Source organism: Epargyreus clarus, unplaced genomic scaffold (genome assembly GCF_041222505.1).
Source record: "Epargyreus clarus isolate Ecla_fem2 unplaced genomic scaffold, WU_Ecla_fem_2.2 ptg000027l, whole genome shotgun sequence".
Taxonomy (NCBI): Eukaryota; Metazoa; Arthropoda; class Insecta; order Lepidoptera; family Hesperiidae; genus Epargyreus; species Epargyreus clarus.
In genome coordinates, this window is record NW_027332234.1 from 3,806,293 (window position 1) to 3,824,355 (window position 18,063).

Below are 18,063 nucleotides of genomic sequence, written 5' to 3' on the forward strand. Positions count from 1 at the left end.
TACAAAATTTCATTAAAATATTTAGGTTCAGTGGTTTAGGCGTGAAGGAAAGACAACCAGACAAACAGCCAGACAGACAGAGTTACTTTCGGATTTATAATATTAGTAAGGATAAGGATAAATGTAATTTCTTTCTTTCCAGGTTACCTTATGAGGACATATTCGGTGGAGTGTCCGCGATGACTTTAGAACAGTTTCAGAAAGTCAACGGTTTCTCCAACAAGTACTGGGGATGGGGCGGCGAAGATGATGACATGTTTTATAGGTAGGTTATTTGGAAAATAGCAGAACTTTATGTTTTGTTTTCGGGGATAGAAGTAATACGTATGTACACATATCTCTCTCTACCTTTGTAAAAGTGTAATACTGACACTATTATTATGTTGTACGAGCTTTGCCCGCGGCTCCGCTCGCGTTACGAAGTAATATTTTCATCCCCTATTTTATCCCCTTGGGGGTAGAATTGATTAAAATCCTTTCTTAGCGGATGCCTACGTCATAACATCTACCTGCATGCCAAATTTCAGCCCGATCCGTCCAGTGGTTTGGGCTGTGCGTTGATAAATCACTACGTCAGTCAGTCACCTTTGAGTTATATATATTTAGATTTTAAAATGTGTTTACTGACTTCAGATATGCAAGGAATAGTGATATTTTACTATTATTTATTTTACTATACTTATTGGAAACTGTATGCCATTTGCTACCAGCTAACAATAAAGATACAGAGAGTTGACAGTGTCTTATGCATACATATGTATATTGTATATATCTTTCCGTCTTTGTAAATATGATGATTATATAAGGAGTTTAATTTATTTTTTATAACGCTTATATTTATTGCTCTATTCTATTCTGTCTATTATTTATTGCTCTTGTATTTATTATACTCATAATGAATGCAGTGGCGGACTTACCAGCAGGCTGAGTAGGCTTCAGCCTAGGGCGGCAGATTTTTGGGGCAGCAAATTTGGGGACCGAATGTTTTTTTGCTAAGTAGGAAGCTAGTTCGTTCATGCCTTAAACGTGTCATGAATTGGCGTGACGAGCAAAAAAAAACGGGAACCGTATCATAAGCCGGCGTAACAACCAAAAAAACAACGGGAAACATGTTCTGAACCAACGTGGCGAGTAAAAAAAAACAGGAGCGCAAGCTACCTAATACCACCTAGTCCGGGAAACTACCTAGTCCCTGAACCAGTATATACGCCTCACCTCTAGTAAGACATGACAATTGTAGAAGCAGGGGCGGCAAAAACTATCCAGCCTAGACCTTAAATTTTTTTCAATTCGTCACTGGACATGCCAATTGTAGAAGCAGGGGCGGCAAAAACCAGCGGCGGCAAACCTTAATTTATTTTTAATGCGCCACTGAATGAATGTTAAGGTAAAATTATAATGAACATCTATTTTTGCAGGTTGAAGAAAATGAATTATCACATAGCAAGATACAAGATGTCTATAGCACGATATGCAATGTTAGATCATAAGAAATCCGCGCCTAATCCTAAAAGGTAATTACTTTTATAGTATGTAACACTTTATAAACTTGTATTTTTTTATTAATTGTATATTATTAAATATTTATATTTGTGTAACGTATTTCTTATAAACAAAATATATAAATACAATGAGACATATAATTGGGTTAATAATAAAATATATTATAATATTTAAGTACATAAAAATGTAAAAAGCAACCCTTAATGTGAAGATAGATGGATGGATGGAAGGTTTGCTTATAAATGAATAATACTAAACATTATTTATTTTAAAATATTTTAAATAGCGAAATATTTTTGTTTTGATTTAAAATTTTTATTACTCTCTCCTCTTATTTCTAGATACCAATTACTTTCGCAAACGAGCAAAACATTCCAAAAGGACGGTCTATCCACACTCGAGTACGAGCTGGTGCGAGTGGTGCAGCACCACCTGTACACACACATCGTGGCGAACATCGACGAGCGCAGCTGACGGACGTATCTCGTCAAACTGTTGTTTGGCGATGATCGGTAACATCCTTACATGTTCTGTGCATGAACTGTGTGGTACTATGAAGGATTCCCGCGTTACTTTTGCACTATACACTATCAAGAGTGAAGGACGCTGAATAGTGTAGGTCAGTGAGGAATGAACAATAAATCAATCAATCAATGTAAATGTCAATAGATAGTGTTGCCGTTATAAAATAGATATGCTTTTATTAATTGTATAATATTAAGTAACGTGTTATGAAATAAATTATAAATTACTATTTGTATAGGACGCCAAACTTTACGACCCCATGAATTACGCAACCGTATTACGTTTTAATTAACTACGTTTTATAAACAATAATTAAAAATGTTCAGATAGATGTTAAAACATATTTCAAGCCCAATTTCAGTGCGGCCATATTGTTTGGCGGGAATTTGTATTCACAAATAAGCATCACTTTCTAACCATTAATACATCAATTACATAAAAACGTAAAATGTCAATTACATACATGTTATAGGTACATAGAGATTAAAACAAACACAATGTACATAAATACATGTTTTTTGTAATCAATATTACTTAGTACATAATGTTGTGGTCCTGTTACATAAAATATAATGGTTACCTAGAATTGTAATGATCTCTCAATGAACGGCGTCTCCGATACAGACTAGCTCTTAGTACATAATACACACTGATACCTACTTAACATAAGGGCACATCGCCATAGCGTTTTATCTATGGTCGACGCTTGCAACATTATGTCAGCCACACACATTTAATAATTTATTTGCTTAAGTTTGGACTTGCGCAAAATATAACGTAAAGAATTTGAGCAAATGTTACCTCAGCTACATTATCAGAAATTTTATTTGCGAAATTATTAAAAACAGTACGCATTATCCAGGTGCGAAAAATAGCAAAGTTTACATAAAAAAAATGTGAGCCGTCACGGGACGCCTGGCAGATGTGAAACATCGACATTATTTTATAAAAGTAATATGCAGAAAAGAACATATTGTGATAGGAACTAAATATGTCATAATGATAAAATAAAATATTACGATCCGCATGGCGACGCGTCGCCACACCGTACACACTACTGCATATAGACTGTATATATATGGTTTTACGTGCGGCTATAGATGTTTCACATCAAAAAACTTGTCATACAAACGTGTGCAAGTCTAACTTACGCAAATAATATGTTACATGGGGCTGATACTAATTAATATAACATGATCCTTATTAAACAACGAGAATCCTTGTGGCCAAAACCCCTTACGTACAAACCACTTTGTATTCGGGCATAAATATTGAGTAATTTAGCATTTAAACAACAATTACCATATTTATAACATTTATAAATAGTCTTATACGTAATTAAATGTTTATCAAGCTCCTTAACGAAATATTAATTATTTTTTAAATTCTCCGAATCTATACTAAACTCTGTAATTTATTGATCGGAGATTCGTCAATGAACAATAATGTAAAATAGTAATAATACATCAACTATGGGTACTTTGAGTCAATAAGTCAAATAATTATAAAGTTAAATAAGCTAAAATCAATATGTAATAATAGTGTTAAGAAAAGTATATAATTATGGGCTTTTAATGGTTTCATGTTTAAATATTATAGCTAGTCGTTAGTGCTTAATAATTTACAATGATTATAATAATTTGATTACGTCATGTGTATCTTTTCATTGTTCATTTTATTAAATGTAACCCGACAGCCTTTTTACCTGACAATAAAATCAGATTTCGCTTTTTTGTGTACTGAGTAAAGAATAAGAAGATTTAGCGAATTCAGCAAGATAAATATGTCGGATACATATTGGCGTTTTATATTTCAATAACATTGTTCTTATTAGAACAATGTAAACTAGCTCAAAATAGTTTTGTCCTTTCTAAGCCAATAACAAATATCTACAATCTTACTGGATATTTTAAAAAAAGATGGACGCTGAGCTAAAATACGTCAAAAATGCAGACGAAAAATAAGAGCGCTCTTCTGCCCTTCTACTCTATGTATAAAACTCCGTACAGACAAAATATTAACGCTAAGTAATTGAAAGAACAACTTTCCCGCGTATGAGTAGTTTGTTCTGTCAAATTTAATAACTTCTATGATCATTATGTATATAAAAATTAAACTCGGTAAAGACTTTGTACATTTACGAAAAACTAGCAAAATACAATATTAATTTAAGTTACAAAATCGGAACAAAATTATTCTAATAACTATGTAACATAATTAAGGTTCTGCCATGTTCAAACACATGCAATTAGTTAATACAAGAAAATATGATTTTGTAATATGTATGTAATAAAAAGTAAATTGTCAAGACGATATTTTCGTTAGTCTGATTGTGGCCTAATAATTTCGCAGAGAATTAAAAGTATGAAAAGTTTTTTATACCCCATTCTCATACATCAATATAATACATATCACATTACAGTAAATAAAACAAAATATCCCTAGAATACTTTAAATTAAATATTTATAACTAACCGTACCTATATGCTGTTATAATAGCAACGAAATATGAAAACTACAATAATACAAATTCGCGAAAAACATCTTCCTCTAGATCCAATTTATCAATATAGATTTTTATTTTATTATTTATAAAAGCAGATATAAGGAGGGATGATAGAAGGTAGAATATCAATAAATCCCTTATTAACTAATTTGTAACTTTTTATTCTGGTTCGATTTAATTTTGGTTTAGAAAAGTCTTTGTAAATTCTGTACAATTGAAACTTGTGTTTGTTAAGATATAACTTGAATGATTATACATTTGATTAATTATGAAATTGAATGCGACATTACATGTAAAAAAATTGAATACAAAAGAGTAATGATAATAAGGTTCTTTCAAAATGCTTTTTGTTTTGAACATCTACCTATCTTACTCATTAATGTATAAACTATTCATATTCCTATTTAATAATTACTGACATCCCCGTAACCTTGTTATGAGTATTGATATGTACAAGAATCGTACTTACTTAATATTTGATATAATCCTTGTATATAGCTTCTTATATAGTAAAAATACGCCGTTCTAAAACTCAATCATTCTATAATCTACTTAAATTATCCAAATATAGCTAATTCTATAAAATTAATCGAAATTATATTAAAATTATTACTTGTCTTCATTTGTGATAGAAATGAGATTTGGACATTGTGTTACATTAAACATTATTTATTAAAATACAGTTTAGTCCTAAGGTACATTGTGATACAAAATTAATTGAAATAAAAGTTAAACATATGTTGCTCAAATCATAATTATATACATACCTACGTCAAAAAATAGTGAGTGCGCCTTCGTACTGTTGTTATGCAGTTCTTCATAATATTATGCTCTTATTTCCAAGCTTATTTTAGAATATCAAAGCTTTCTGCATGTTACGCACACTGTATTTATTCAAAAACGTGCGAAGTTGTCCTTCTTAGCTTAACACCTCAACAATATTTAAATAATGGGATAACATATTTAATTAAAATATGCCGCAGATAGGCTGCAGTAAATAGGTCTGGTCCAGTTTAGTTATAATGGGGTAGCATTAGCCTTACCTAAATAGATTGCAATGGCTATCACAACAGTAACCAATATGAATTACAAATTTATTAATTATGTTTATATTAAAAAGTAAAATTTAATAAGATGTGGTGTGTAATTTTTATAATAGTGATGAACTTCTTTTTAGACTTATTGTAACTAAAAAGTACCGCATGCATTATATGATAATGTTATTGTAATATTTTCTTTCAGCATGAGGTAGCGCTGCAGTGATATGTAATTTTGAAGTTAATTTTATTTTTATTATTTGGATTGTTACATACTTTGGCGTTACCAAGGATAAAGGAATTGTGATTTGTATTTTTTATAAACAATTTACTTCTAAGCAATAAAATATAGCAAAATATTTTGTTTGGCCTAATGTAAGAAATGTTTCCTGTAAAATGTCTAAAAAAATATTTAAAATGTTTATGCCTAAATTTACGTCTTATTCTAGAATTAATGTTATTTATCCTGATTCAAGACATTGTTTCTCAAACAGAGTGTTCCAAGCAGTAAAAGTAAACGTTTGAAGCTGTGCGGTGATGATAATGATCTTCTATTTATCTTCAAGGACCATGGCTGGGAACCAATGGCTTACAGTAAAGTAATGAATACGCAATACAAACGTTTGCAGGTCACCTATTGAGTATTGATTCCTAATTGTTAAAGATGAAATACCATGATTTAGTTTGAAATATGATACTTATCTGGTGATTAATTAATTGTATTCAAGTTTGAAATCATAATATACCTTAGTTCTCACACTGAACCGTTGTCAGAGGTCCACAGACAGAGTGTACTTTATAGCATTCCATCTTACCTTTTCACCAGCAAAGGTAGTAGGTAATACAGGTAGGATTGGATCACAAATAAGGCTCCGGTGTATTTGAGGTTACTAAGAGAAAAAGAGATAAAATAAATAGGACCACTTTATGTGAGGTTGACTGCATTCCTGTTTGTGATTTTTTATATTATTTTAATTCTGTTCAAGTTAAAAAAGGTACGACTATCTGTGTAATTTAGTTAAATCCTAAGTTAAATAAACCAATATAGTTACATTTAGTTCTAATACAATACTATTTACTAATAATTACAAATTACAATATATTAAGATATAATACTTTCGGAAGTCAATAATTTAGGTGCATTTGGTATTTTTCCTATACAAAGTAAAGTAATGATAGTTACAAGTTGCTAAGTACAATTAAGCGGTTGACAGAGTTGCTTTATGATTATTTTAGTGTATTATTAAGAATTAATAAGCCTTAGTATCAAATAAATATTACGTGCATCACACCAAAAAGTAATTGTATGCTACTTTTAGTAGATTTATTACTTTTCCTTTAATTTATTTTCCTAATATTATACACTTTTTATTTTGAATTTGTTGTAGTATATTTATTTGGACTTTATTAATTACTTAAAATCAATAAATGTTGTATTACAAGAAGTTTAAATGGTTTTCTATTTATTATATTATATACATATACAAATAATGTACACTGATAAAAATGTCTATTATCAATGAAATTATATTAATTTATAAGACCGCTTCAAACGATGCGTACGACTGCCACGATTTTAGACGCAGCATATAATGTATTATTGAGGTCCTTGGCGCTTATAAATTCTCTTCAATCTGACAGACATACGATCCCGTATCGATATACTACTAATAAAGACGTTATTAGTAGTATATCTATGCGATCCCGTCAATAAAAACTACAGGATTTCTTTCGGCAATAATCACATCATAATGTATTATGACCGGGCACTTTAAATAAAGCGGCGTTATTATGCATCTGTGGTAAGCGGCTTAAAACCATATTTTAAGTGCTTGTATTATATTATTAATATAATAACTCGCATTATATGTAAATAAAATAACATTTTATACATGCAGAAGTTACGCATATTTATAGTGTAAAGTTTCCGCTTAGCCATCCAAATGTAATGTAGACGGATAGATTATAGACCGTTAAGTTACTTAACTACTTACTATAACTGCGCATTACTTAGTTAATGTACAATTGTTTTTATGAATATATTGTTTGTTTTTAAATACGTTGTTTGGTTTTATTTAATATAATCCTAACTATTTTAACATACTATACACAAGGTTTTACTGTATTTGTTTTTGGTTCTAAAATCTGATTAGACCAGTAACGTGTTACTCATTTATATGAGGGCTTCCAACTAAACTCTCAGATGAACGTGAGAAATAAGAATGCCAAGCGATACAATATAAAGCCCACTTATATGCAACACATCACAACACTCCACATCACAAAACACGGAGTAGGCATGCCCCACCCCAGAGTAAGTCCTACTCAATGACATTTTATACTAGACACGTTATACGCCCACTAACTTAAGACAAAACTTGAGCGAAACTGCTTTGATAGCACACATGCACGTTTTTTAATTTACTTACCTTTAACTACATAGACAAATGTTCTATAAGGGACAGAGATATTAGAACAATGTGATAAAAAAAGACAACTAGTGTTTGACCTTGCGTTTAAGTGTACGCAAACGTAAATATTGACCATGGAATATAGTGACCAATGATTACTTCAGTCAAAACGGGACATCGATTTTTTTATGTCAAATACTTTTTACTTGAAAAAATATAGTTAAAAATAAAAAACACGCTTTTATGATAAAATTATCTAAAAAGTAGAAAATAATTTTCAATATAGGTATCATTTAAGGAACAGTAAATAGTATAATTGTGCAAAAAATGTGGGGCGCTTTATGAAAACTGATAAATGGAGCACCCCATGTTTTTTTTCACAATTATACTATTTACTGTTACTTAATTGACAATGGCAACGGTTCATTTCGGAGACAACGGCACGAAGCATCGAAAAAAGGGACTGTGCCGTAAAAACGGGACGTATGGTGGCTTTCCCATTGATCCGCATGCTTGTCAAAGACAAAGAAATAATGGAACAGAAGGTAAAAAATGTCCAAAACTGTCGATAATAGTTTTAGTATGTCGTTTACGTAGAAATGTTATAGTACAGTTTAACTAAATAAATTATTATTATATAAAAATATAATTTGAAAGAATGTATCTATACAGATGTATCGACTGGTTTAAAATATACGATTTAAAAATTGTTTATATTTATTATCATAGATTAGTAAATATTACTCACTCCTAACAAGAAAATGTACCCAGTTTTGAGAATTGAAATAGTTGCGTAAAAAGTTTTCCCACGTCTCCGTGCTAAAATGTCTCTAAAATATTTGAAATAATTATTTATTTATTATGTAAATTACGCAGTATTAGTTATTTATTCGTAAATTTTCTCTAAAAATGTTTTTATTTGTCAAGAATTCAAAAAAGAACTTACTATTAAGCCGTTTGTGGCTTATTTCAATTTCAAGGCGGCGAAGTATCTTTACTAATCTATGTTTATTATTATCAGTTTTATTTTACACACGACCATTAATTGCAAAGTTGTGTAAATTTTATAAATGTACTAGCTGACCCAGCAAACATTGTGCTGCCATATAAATAAAAAAAATGTTAAGGGTGAACAACCCTTATCACTTAAGAGATATGAGAAATAGATAGTAGCCAATTCTCAGACTTACTGAATATGCGTATAAATTTTGGTGAAAATCAGTAAAGCCGTTTCGCAGGAGTAGGTACAGAGTAACTAACATTGTGACATGAGAATTTTATATATAAGATTCTAATTTTACCGTGTTTTTTTTAGGATTAATTTCTGGCTATACAAAGATTGTTTATTAAATTATGTTTAGGTTAAGGAAGAAATACGACCTTAATGATTGAAATATTTATTCAATTAAAGAAATTTTAAAATACCGTATACTATCCTATATAAATTTTATGGTAATATTTTTTATTATTTACCACAGGTATCGAAGGAAATTTAAAGATTAGGATACAGAATTTCCCATATATCGATTTTATTTTATTAAAATAAACCATAAAATGTTATATTTTGACTAAAAACACACTAATATAAAAATTAAGCAGTGGGATCTTAAACTATAACATACGACATATGAACATCGTCAGATTCAATAAAATGTCACTTCTGTTCTGTTGATCTATGACCATGCATTTTGCGTCTTTATCACTTTCATTGACAAAAACATACTTTGTCTCTTTCTGGTTACTCACGTAATCATGGCGGATCGAACACGAAAAATAAACAAAATTTAATAATTTCTCTTCATTTACGTGTGATAGGTGATTCCATGAAGTTTGTTTCTATTTCGAGCATAATTTTTGCATTTACGCATTGCACAAGAAGGCATTTTGAGGCTTTAAATTCAAAATAATGACGTTTAACGTGTTCAGTAACATTCGTGTGTATTACTACGCCGCGCGAGAGCGACTGGACTTGGCTGGAGTCGTTTTACACCACTTGCCGTATTTTGTATGTTTCAAGTTTTGCCCGCTTGTGGCGGATCTTTAGTTATAGATCAATGGTCCTACTACAAACATCACAATGCAACTTTCGTAACGACCAGTGAAAAGATGGTCCAACATGCTTAACCTACTCGTAACTAAAAAGGCAATTGCTTTTTAAATATTTTAATAACCACATCACATAAACAAAAATTTACCATTCTACATTATGAACAAACAAAAAATACATCTACCGTGGCTTCGGGCTAGAACAAAAAAATAATAAAAGAGCGGGAAAGTAAAATCACAGATAATTTATTGTAACGACATCATTCAAATGACGCATCATTCGATCCGATTAAGAATAACTTGACGATGTAGGGATCTTAAAGACGAAAACGGGTCGATTGCTGAGTTGTAAAGACGCACGCAGTCCTGTGGCTAGTTGGCGCGGAAAGCTCATCAGTGGCGGCGTCTCCCGCCAAGATGTGCGTCGTAGATACCAAGATGGCGCCGGCATACATGCCAGTGTTAAGTCTAGCCAACTTGTTTCGGTCTCCTTCTTGGTCCTGTGCCAAGGAATTTTAATTAAGTAAAATTTTGGATTAACTAATTATGTATCTACATAATTTGTCTAAAGTTTTTTTTCTGGTGTGTGGCATGTGACAACCCACCAATATATCTAACTCTTGAAGTGTTGGCTGATTTTTATTATGATGAAGGATTGCCAAAATATTTTTGGTTTGATAGATGGGTACCTAATAGATATCTACTTCAATTTTGTTTCAGCTTATTCTGAAAATGAAAGTACCTACATGATTTCCAACATTGCAACTAGATCACGAACAAATACCATTATTTGTTAAGTCACATCTGTGGTCCCCTTTTAGAAATAAGATTACTACTTTTTTTTATAATATAAGAGTAGCAGACGAGCATGCAGTCCACCTGATGTGGCTACTGCCGCCCATGGACATCTGTAATGAACCCCAGATAGGATTAGGTATTCCTACCCGAGGTCGGCCACAGATGCGCCGGTACCCCTGAGGAGTAAGCTGGAACGCCTCGGAAAGTCTGTCTCCCTTACCACACCCTTCAAACCGGAACACAGCAGCGCCTAACACTGCTGTTATTAGGTAGAAATAGGTGTGGCGGTGGTGCCGCCGGAGTCGAACCACAAAGGGTTCTACCACCTCCCTTTTACCCAAATGGCTAGATGTCGTTAAAATAATAAGACTTACTTTCCCACCTCCGTCTCTTTTTCTCTCTCTTTACTTTTCCGTGGTCTACGAGTTGGTGTCGTTGCCCTAAACCTGTAATATTTCGGCATCTTTCAAATTAAAATTTTGCAAAAAAATATTAAACAAACATAAGCACGCATTTGTCCCGAAACGACATGGAGTTGTACCTTTATTATGTCCTTTATAGGTACTATGTGATTGCGTCATTGATGTCATTATTATTTTTAAATTTAAGAACATTAAAAAGATCTCATTGCACTTAAAACTAGTATGAAGGTGTCACATAAATGCAAGTAAATAAGTACTATTTTTATCGTCAGATTTATTATTAAACTTTTTACCATACTATTTAACATATATTTAAACTGGTGAACATACAAAACTATATGTGTAAGTATATTGTATGTTTGTATTTTTATATTATTTTACATAACAAACATAACGGCTTTTTCCGAAACATTTTGAGTATAAAAACTACATTCATTTTTAAAAAAGATACTATGATAGCTCTGTTTCTATCAAAATTTGTAATGACTTATTTATATCTACTTTGTTTATATCTTTTTTGTATTTAAATAGTTACCATTATAATAATTATTTTCAATGCGTATATGATGCGTACTAGAACATTGCGCGTGGTTACATATTGTTTAATAATAGCCGTTTTACTTAATATAGCAAGCATTACTTTTTGTATTTATGGCAACAGATATCGGATTCGAATAGAAGAACTTAGGTTGGTAAAATTAAATATTAGTTAAATATGTGCTGAATAAAGGGCTAAAATATCTGTAAGTTTGTCAGTTTTTATGGGTAAAAATATAGTTTTATACATAATGTGGTTTTATTTAAATAAAATTATGTAAATTCTTCTTAAATCCCGCTATGAATACAATGTCTCTCGACAATTGAGAAAAGCCTGGAGGTTGCCTCTTTAATGTGGTTTGGCGCGAGTTAGTTGCCAATCGTTATCGAAAATAACCAAACCGCCTCTATAACTTCCGACAAGGTTTAACGGCTACCAATGATTGATACAAATCGGGTCTATCAACTTGATGTGCATCTCGAAGACGGAATAGAATTATACAATGTAAATTTTTAAGTGTGAATTGTAGCCCCGAGTAGGTAGATATTTTCGTGAAACTATATTAATATTATTAGAAATAAATAATTTTATTTTATTATTATTATTATAAAAGTTCACTTATATAATCACTGGCTGTATGCATTACACGATTGTATGCATTAGCATAAAATATAAAAATAACGCTCTCGGCGGGAGAGTTGTATTTTGCGCGGGAATAATAAAAGTTGTAAACTGGTCTAACTTATGATTAAGTACTTATAGGATTGAATTTCAGTAAATTCTCGTTCAAATAAGTTAAATTGCCTACAGATATAACCAGGAAATAATCGGAGCAACTGCACATTGGGATATTCTGAAAACTATGTTGATATGTGATAAAAATTCAACAGATTGTCCAACAGGGCTGGTTATTTCTGAAACTAGTATCACGACTGTGAATGGATTAAATGACTTAGTCGTCATACAGGATAGTTTGTACGATTTATGTCCCAAAGTACCTCCGGGGTTAGGTAAGTCCACACTAATTAAATGTGGTATTTGTCGTGATTTGTAAATCAAAATGTGGACTCGATTCTTCAAAAGCATCCTATATACAAAATTACTAATCTATGTCTATATATAATAAAATATTGCAACAAAATATTTAACGAAAATGTGACAATAAATGTAGACTTCCAATAGTTGCGACTTTTGAGTGCCGTCAATCGCTAGTAATGCCGAGAGATTGACGAGTTGTTAGTGAGTCTGTGGGGACCACATTAAACGTTACGAAAATTATGTACTACCCCTTTCATCCTATCTGTCTCGAACCTTTTTTTATTTACGAGGGGGAAACCTTCAAAATGTATCCGGTGCCGTGGGAGCGACGCAGGGTTATGTGGGATTCTTACCGCACTGAAACCCCCCCGGTGGCTGTCCTCGGCGCTGCGTTGAGGACTCCGGGATCTCCAAAGGAACGCAACCGGAGTCCTCTTAGCGCGTTGCCCCGTCGGGCTCCATCCAGGTGAGCTTGAGGCTCGCCGCACCGTCTGGTGCGTACGACGGTATGCGACCACACATACCGCCGCCCTTCCCGGGGTCGCTGGCTGGGTGGTTCGAGCTCCCACTCTAGCCACTCACGACGCCAGAAGCCCCCTTTTAGTCGCCTCTTACGACAGGCAGGGGATACTGTACTGTAACCCTATTCTAGTCCCGAAACTACAGGGATAATCTGTCTCGAACCTATAAAAACATTAAGGATGCTAATTTTGTAGGTATTTTTCAGGTCCTGTAAGATATGATATATCGATCATACAATTGACTGACATAGATGGTATGTACACCTTCTTGAATCCAGGGGGTATTTATAATCCCCCACATTGTATTGCACGGCAGAGCGTCGCGATTATTGTACCAATGCAAAAAGTGGACAGGTTAATTATATTTATTTACCCGTAAGTTAATGTGATTAACGATGATAATATGATTTGAGTTTGTACCGCCCAGGCCTAACAATCCATTTGTCGTCCACTAAAAGTGCCGTACCTTACTATCTTACTGTCTGTGTCGTACATTCACATTATACCGATATCATTAAGTTGTTTATATATAAGGTTCTGCTGCCCTACGCCACTAGCACTCATTGCCTCTGATTGTATTCACCTACCCTGTAGTGTATGTGGATAAGTGGTGGATAAGTGGTATTTGTTGCGGGTTATTGCTATTTGCGGGTTGTATAAATAATATATAATTATTTGTCAATTCAGCAAAGTATAGAAAAAATACTTCTATCGAAATATTGGTTGTTGAAAGGTTGTTTTGTTATTTATGTAGCTACTCTAAACTACATTAGAATTTATTTCTAAACTTCAGAATCTGGAAGAATTATATTGGAACGTTTTTATATTATATTCACCCATTCCTAATGAAACAGCAAACACAATATCAAATATTTGTGATTGTACAAGGTTAGTATTTGGTGAACATTTTTATTAGTGCATCATTATAGGCATTATAAATTATATTAAATATCACACAGTATTAGATTTTTAATGTCCTTCAAAAGGTGAGCCATCAGAATCTTTCGCAAGAGGTAAGCTTCTAAACAGTGGGTTCCTAGAAGCTCAAAGGATGAAGAGAAGTGGCTGGAGTTGTATGGTATTCCACGACGCATACCTTGTGCCGACGGACACGCGGAACTTATATCGTTGTGGCAAATGGCCGAGACGATTGATTTCACAACAACGTAAGCTGCACAAGTGGGTATTTACTTATTTGTTTTGTTCCTAGTTTCCTACCTATTAGGGACATGTTAGTTAATTCCCCTTCATTATTATATGCTCGTAGCGTATCGTTAGTTCCACGTCGAGGCGTAGATTAGAAGTACTCAAGCAATAACCTGATGAAAAAAGATATTTCTGCAGGAAATAATTATTTCATGAACTGTTCGATACAAAAATTTACTAAATATTTTAAAAAGTTTTCTAAATAAAATTGAAAATTTGCTAACTTACCATCAAATAAAAGTGTGATTTGTGATTTTTTGACGTCGAAAAGCAAAAGTGCCGCCTGGGGGAAGCCTGCCCCGCGGCATGCTTGCCTTTACCTAATGTTTGTGTTATGTAAAATGCCTTCTACTATCTAATATAGTATTTTGTATGTTTACTACTAACATTCGTGACTAACATTTCTAGGAATCATAAACAAAAGATGGCATGACAAGAACAAATTACTAGCATCATTTAGTGGGCATATTTATATTATAATGATTGGATTGTATGTTCCAGATGTGTTTATCCCATTCGCAGGTTTGGTGGAGCTGTGAGTATGACTCCTTGGTTTTTTAAAAAGATAAACGGATTCTCTAACCTCGATTGGCGAAACGATCAAGATTATGTACATATGTATGAAAGGTAAATAGAACCAAATTACTAATTAGTATAAATTGCGATAAATGCTAAACTACTAGGTTATTGCATAGACATTTAAAAATTCTTCATTAAGGATTTGATAATGTTTCAGGTTGATGGCAGGGAATCATACAATACAGACAAATAGAGCTTCCATTGGCAAATATACTACCTTACATCACATTCCTGATCATAATATTACCAGGTACTTTTTGGAATTTCAAATAATATGTAGGTAAGTAATAAAATATTATTTTAAAATATGAATGATCAAAAAGCCAGACATTCTATGTTTATACAAAATATATAGACACATGAAATATTTACAGAGGATGCATAAGGGCCGCTATAAGTACTAATACTAAAAATAAAATAAAGTTAAATATTAAAGGGGGTCTCCATACAACAAACCGGTATTTTTCGGCATTTTTCGAACTAACTGTTAAACCGTACTAGGAAGACGGTTGAAATTTTTACAATCCATTTACTACTATAATAAATACAAATAAGAACCATAAAACATATTTTAATATATATAGTTATTTTAATTTTACTATACCTTGTATTGTTGAAAATTTACGTATCATTTATCATCACTCCAACGCCATCTATTGTTGTGTCATATAACTAAGTATTGTTGAAAATAATAAAATGCAAGCCTTTTTATGTCCTACTCTACTTCTATGTGTACTATTCTAATTATTTCTTTTTATTTTTATAGACACGACACATCTCATGCGACAACGCCCATACATTCGATTGATGGCCTTATAAGCCTCTCCTACAAAGTAGTCAACGTAGAGTTCAAACGTCTTTTTACACAAATCCAAGTTGATTTTCATACGACAGAGTAAATATTTTAAGTATAAAACCCTTTTATTTTGTATTTATTACCTTCTTTATACTTTACATAGTTATATTACCCATACTAATCCAATATATAATTTAATAGAAGTAAGTACAAGTGTGGGTACTTGTATTTTTATAACATCTTTGTATAGAATAGACAAAAGGTACAAATCGACTACTAGAGGCAAATCAAATGATTTATGGCATCTAAAAACCATAAAATTAAAAAGTAATATTAGTAAGAACAATTTGTAAAATTTCGTTTAAGGATGTGTAAAATTGAATCGAGGACTAAAAAAATTTTTTTTTTTATGATCGTCGGCATATAAAGCGGCGGTATTCTTGCTGTGCATCTGAAATTTAATAAAAAAAATACCTCTATGATGCCGTTCCGCCAGTGCAGAAAACTTCTTATAATTAGCTACTTGACACTTTTTGGGAAACTGTTTTAATGAATTCATATACGTATTATATATGCCTTTCATTGATCATTTTTTCGAAAAAAGGGTTATTTATTAATAAAAAACACATTTTTATTACGGTAAACGGAACGTTACGCCAAAACAGGCGGTCAAGTGTCATTTCGAAGCGTGACGTCAACACATTGAAAATATAGAAATAAACTTCGACGCTACACATACTTCAGGGGAAATCTTGGGAATTATTTAACTTTTATTAGTACAATTGCAAGAATGTCAAATTACAAGGCGTGTGCAGTGACGATATGTACAAGTACAATCGCTAAATATCCTAACAAATTTGCTTATACAAGTTCCTAAACCCAAATCTTATAAACGTTAAAGAACTTGCAGATTCTTATATGTTTAAATCCTCTGTTTGCAAGCAATGACATTTTATACTATTTATTTAAGAGAAGTATTATTGAGAAAAAGGAATAAATGTAGTAACTCTCGAGTGATTCGTCAATTCCAAATCATTGGAACGGGACGTAATCAAAACAAAACAGCGAGTGGAAGTATTCATATATTTAATATAATATATAGATGTCTATGATAAGAATAGAATTATAAGACGTCTATGAGAATTCTGTTTTAAGGGCCCATTCTGTAATTAATAGGACACAATTAAAATATTTCATGACTGTGTTATTATTGCTTGTGCATGTGCACTGATTAACTTATAGGACTATATAATTAAAAATACATGATTTGCTAATATTAGTCTTTTATTTGTTTATTTGGTTTATATGGTTCTATTGAGTACACACAGTAGAACTTTTGTATATATTTATCGTCATATGTTACAGTTACAATAATTACTACAGATCACCTCAAAGCATTCTGAAGCTGTTATTTCCTTTGTTTATATATAAGCTGAATTTGTGTGCTGCTTGCGTTAATGCTTTTCTTAATTTCTAAAATTATTTTCTGTAACAACTGAATATATTTTTTATCACTGTCATTTTCATAATTAAATCTGTAGTCCAATAACAGCAACTGTATGGTAGTTTTCCTTCCTTCATCTTTTTGGGTAGTTTATGCAAGTAAAGAACTACTGTTTATACACTTTCGAAACTTTTGGTTCCTCACTTCTTCTACAACTCCACATTAAAAATGCTACTGCATGTTTGCAGCATCCTTGGGAGGCAGGACAGTAATCCCATTTAATACTTTCCTTTTCATATACAATCATAGACACTGTGCATGACATCTGATGTACCTTGTGTTCAGGACAACTTTTACTTTTCATGAAACACAAGCTTGCCTTCTTATTAAACTGCACATACCCTATAGCGTCGTCACTATAATGCTGTCGCGAGGATCTGAAATTATAAATATAACCAATAAATAACCTTAAAGCAGTTCACATAACAGTATAAGTATAGTTTAAAAAAAACTTGATAATCACTTAAACATAACCTTTCTTCTATCGGAAGTCGGCTAAGAAATGTTTTAACTGTCCGAAATGATTAAATGTAAAGAATATTTTACTTACGTTGTTTATTTGTGATTTCCATAGGTTATTTCGTGGAAGTTTTTGTATTAATTTTTATTTATTGCACTGTATATCTTCTGTAA

General features: G+C 32.1%; 2 protein-coding genes and 2 long non-coding RNA genes across 6 annotated transcripts in view; 2 read left to right on the forward strand and 2 right to left on the reverse strand.

Moving 5' to 3' along the window:
* Window positions 1-2,917, forward strand: part of _Bre4 (glycosyltransferase) — a 331,653-nt gene extending 328,736 nt beyond the window's left edge. The window contains exons 8-10 of the mRNA XM_073088507.1: window positions 143-265; window positions 1,419-1,514; window positions 1,845-2,917. Of these exons, the coding sequence (XP_072944608.1) occupies window positions 143-265; window positions 1,419-1,514; window positions 1,845-1,977 (352 nt within the window). The 3' untranslated portion in view covers window positions 1,978-2,917. The remainder of the gene's footprint in view (window positions 1-142; window positions 266-1,418; window positions 1,515-1,844) is intronic.
* Window positions 2,918-10,257: 7,340 nt separating this feature from the next.
* On the reverse strand, window positions 10,258-11,359 carry LOC140753716 (uncharacterized). The gene is made up of 2 exons (XM_073088479.1): window positions 11,201-11,359; window positions 10,258-10,528 (listed from the first exon to the last, which is right to left on the reverse strand). Exons 1-2 carry the CDS (start codon window positions 11,287-11,289, stop codon window positions 10,318-10,320), a joined length of 300 nt encoding a protein of 99 aa, XP_072944580.1. The 5' UTR covers window positions 11,290-11,359; the 3' UTR covers window positions 10,258-10,317.
* Window positions 11,360-13,555: 2,196 nt separating this feature from the next.
* On the forward strand, window positions 13,556-15,380 carry LOC140753717 (uncharacterized). Of its 2 annotated transcripts, none has more exons than XR_012103597.1 (5): window positions 13,556-13,720; window positions 14,139-14,233; window positions 14,332-14,524; window positions 15,074-15,178; window positions 15,288-15,380. It is a non-coding gene; the product is annotated as an uncharacterized LOC140753717 (long non-coding RNA). The 2 variants fall into 2 exon arrangements; XR_012103596.1 differs by having other exon boundaries at window positions 13,556-13,699.
* Window positions 15,381-17,192: 1,812 nt separating this feature from the next.
* Window positions 17,193-18,038, reverse strand: LOC140753881 (uncharacterized). 2 transcript variants are annotated; one of them, XR_012103607.1, is made up of 2 exons: window positions 17,981-18,038; window positions 17,193-17,807 (listed from the first exon to the last, which is right to left on the reverse strand). It is a non-coding gene; the product is annotated as an uncharacterized LOC140753881 (long non-coding RNA). The 2 variants fall into 2 exon arrangements; XR_012103608.1 differs by having other exon boundaries at window positions 17,905-18,001.
* Between the last annotated feature and the right edge of the window lie 25 nt (window positions 18,039-18,063).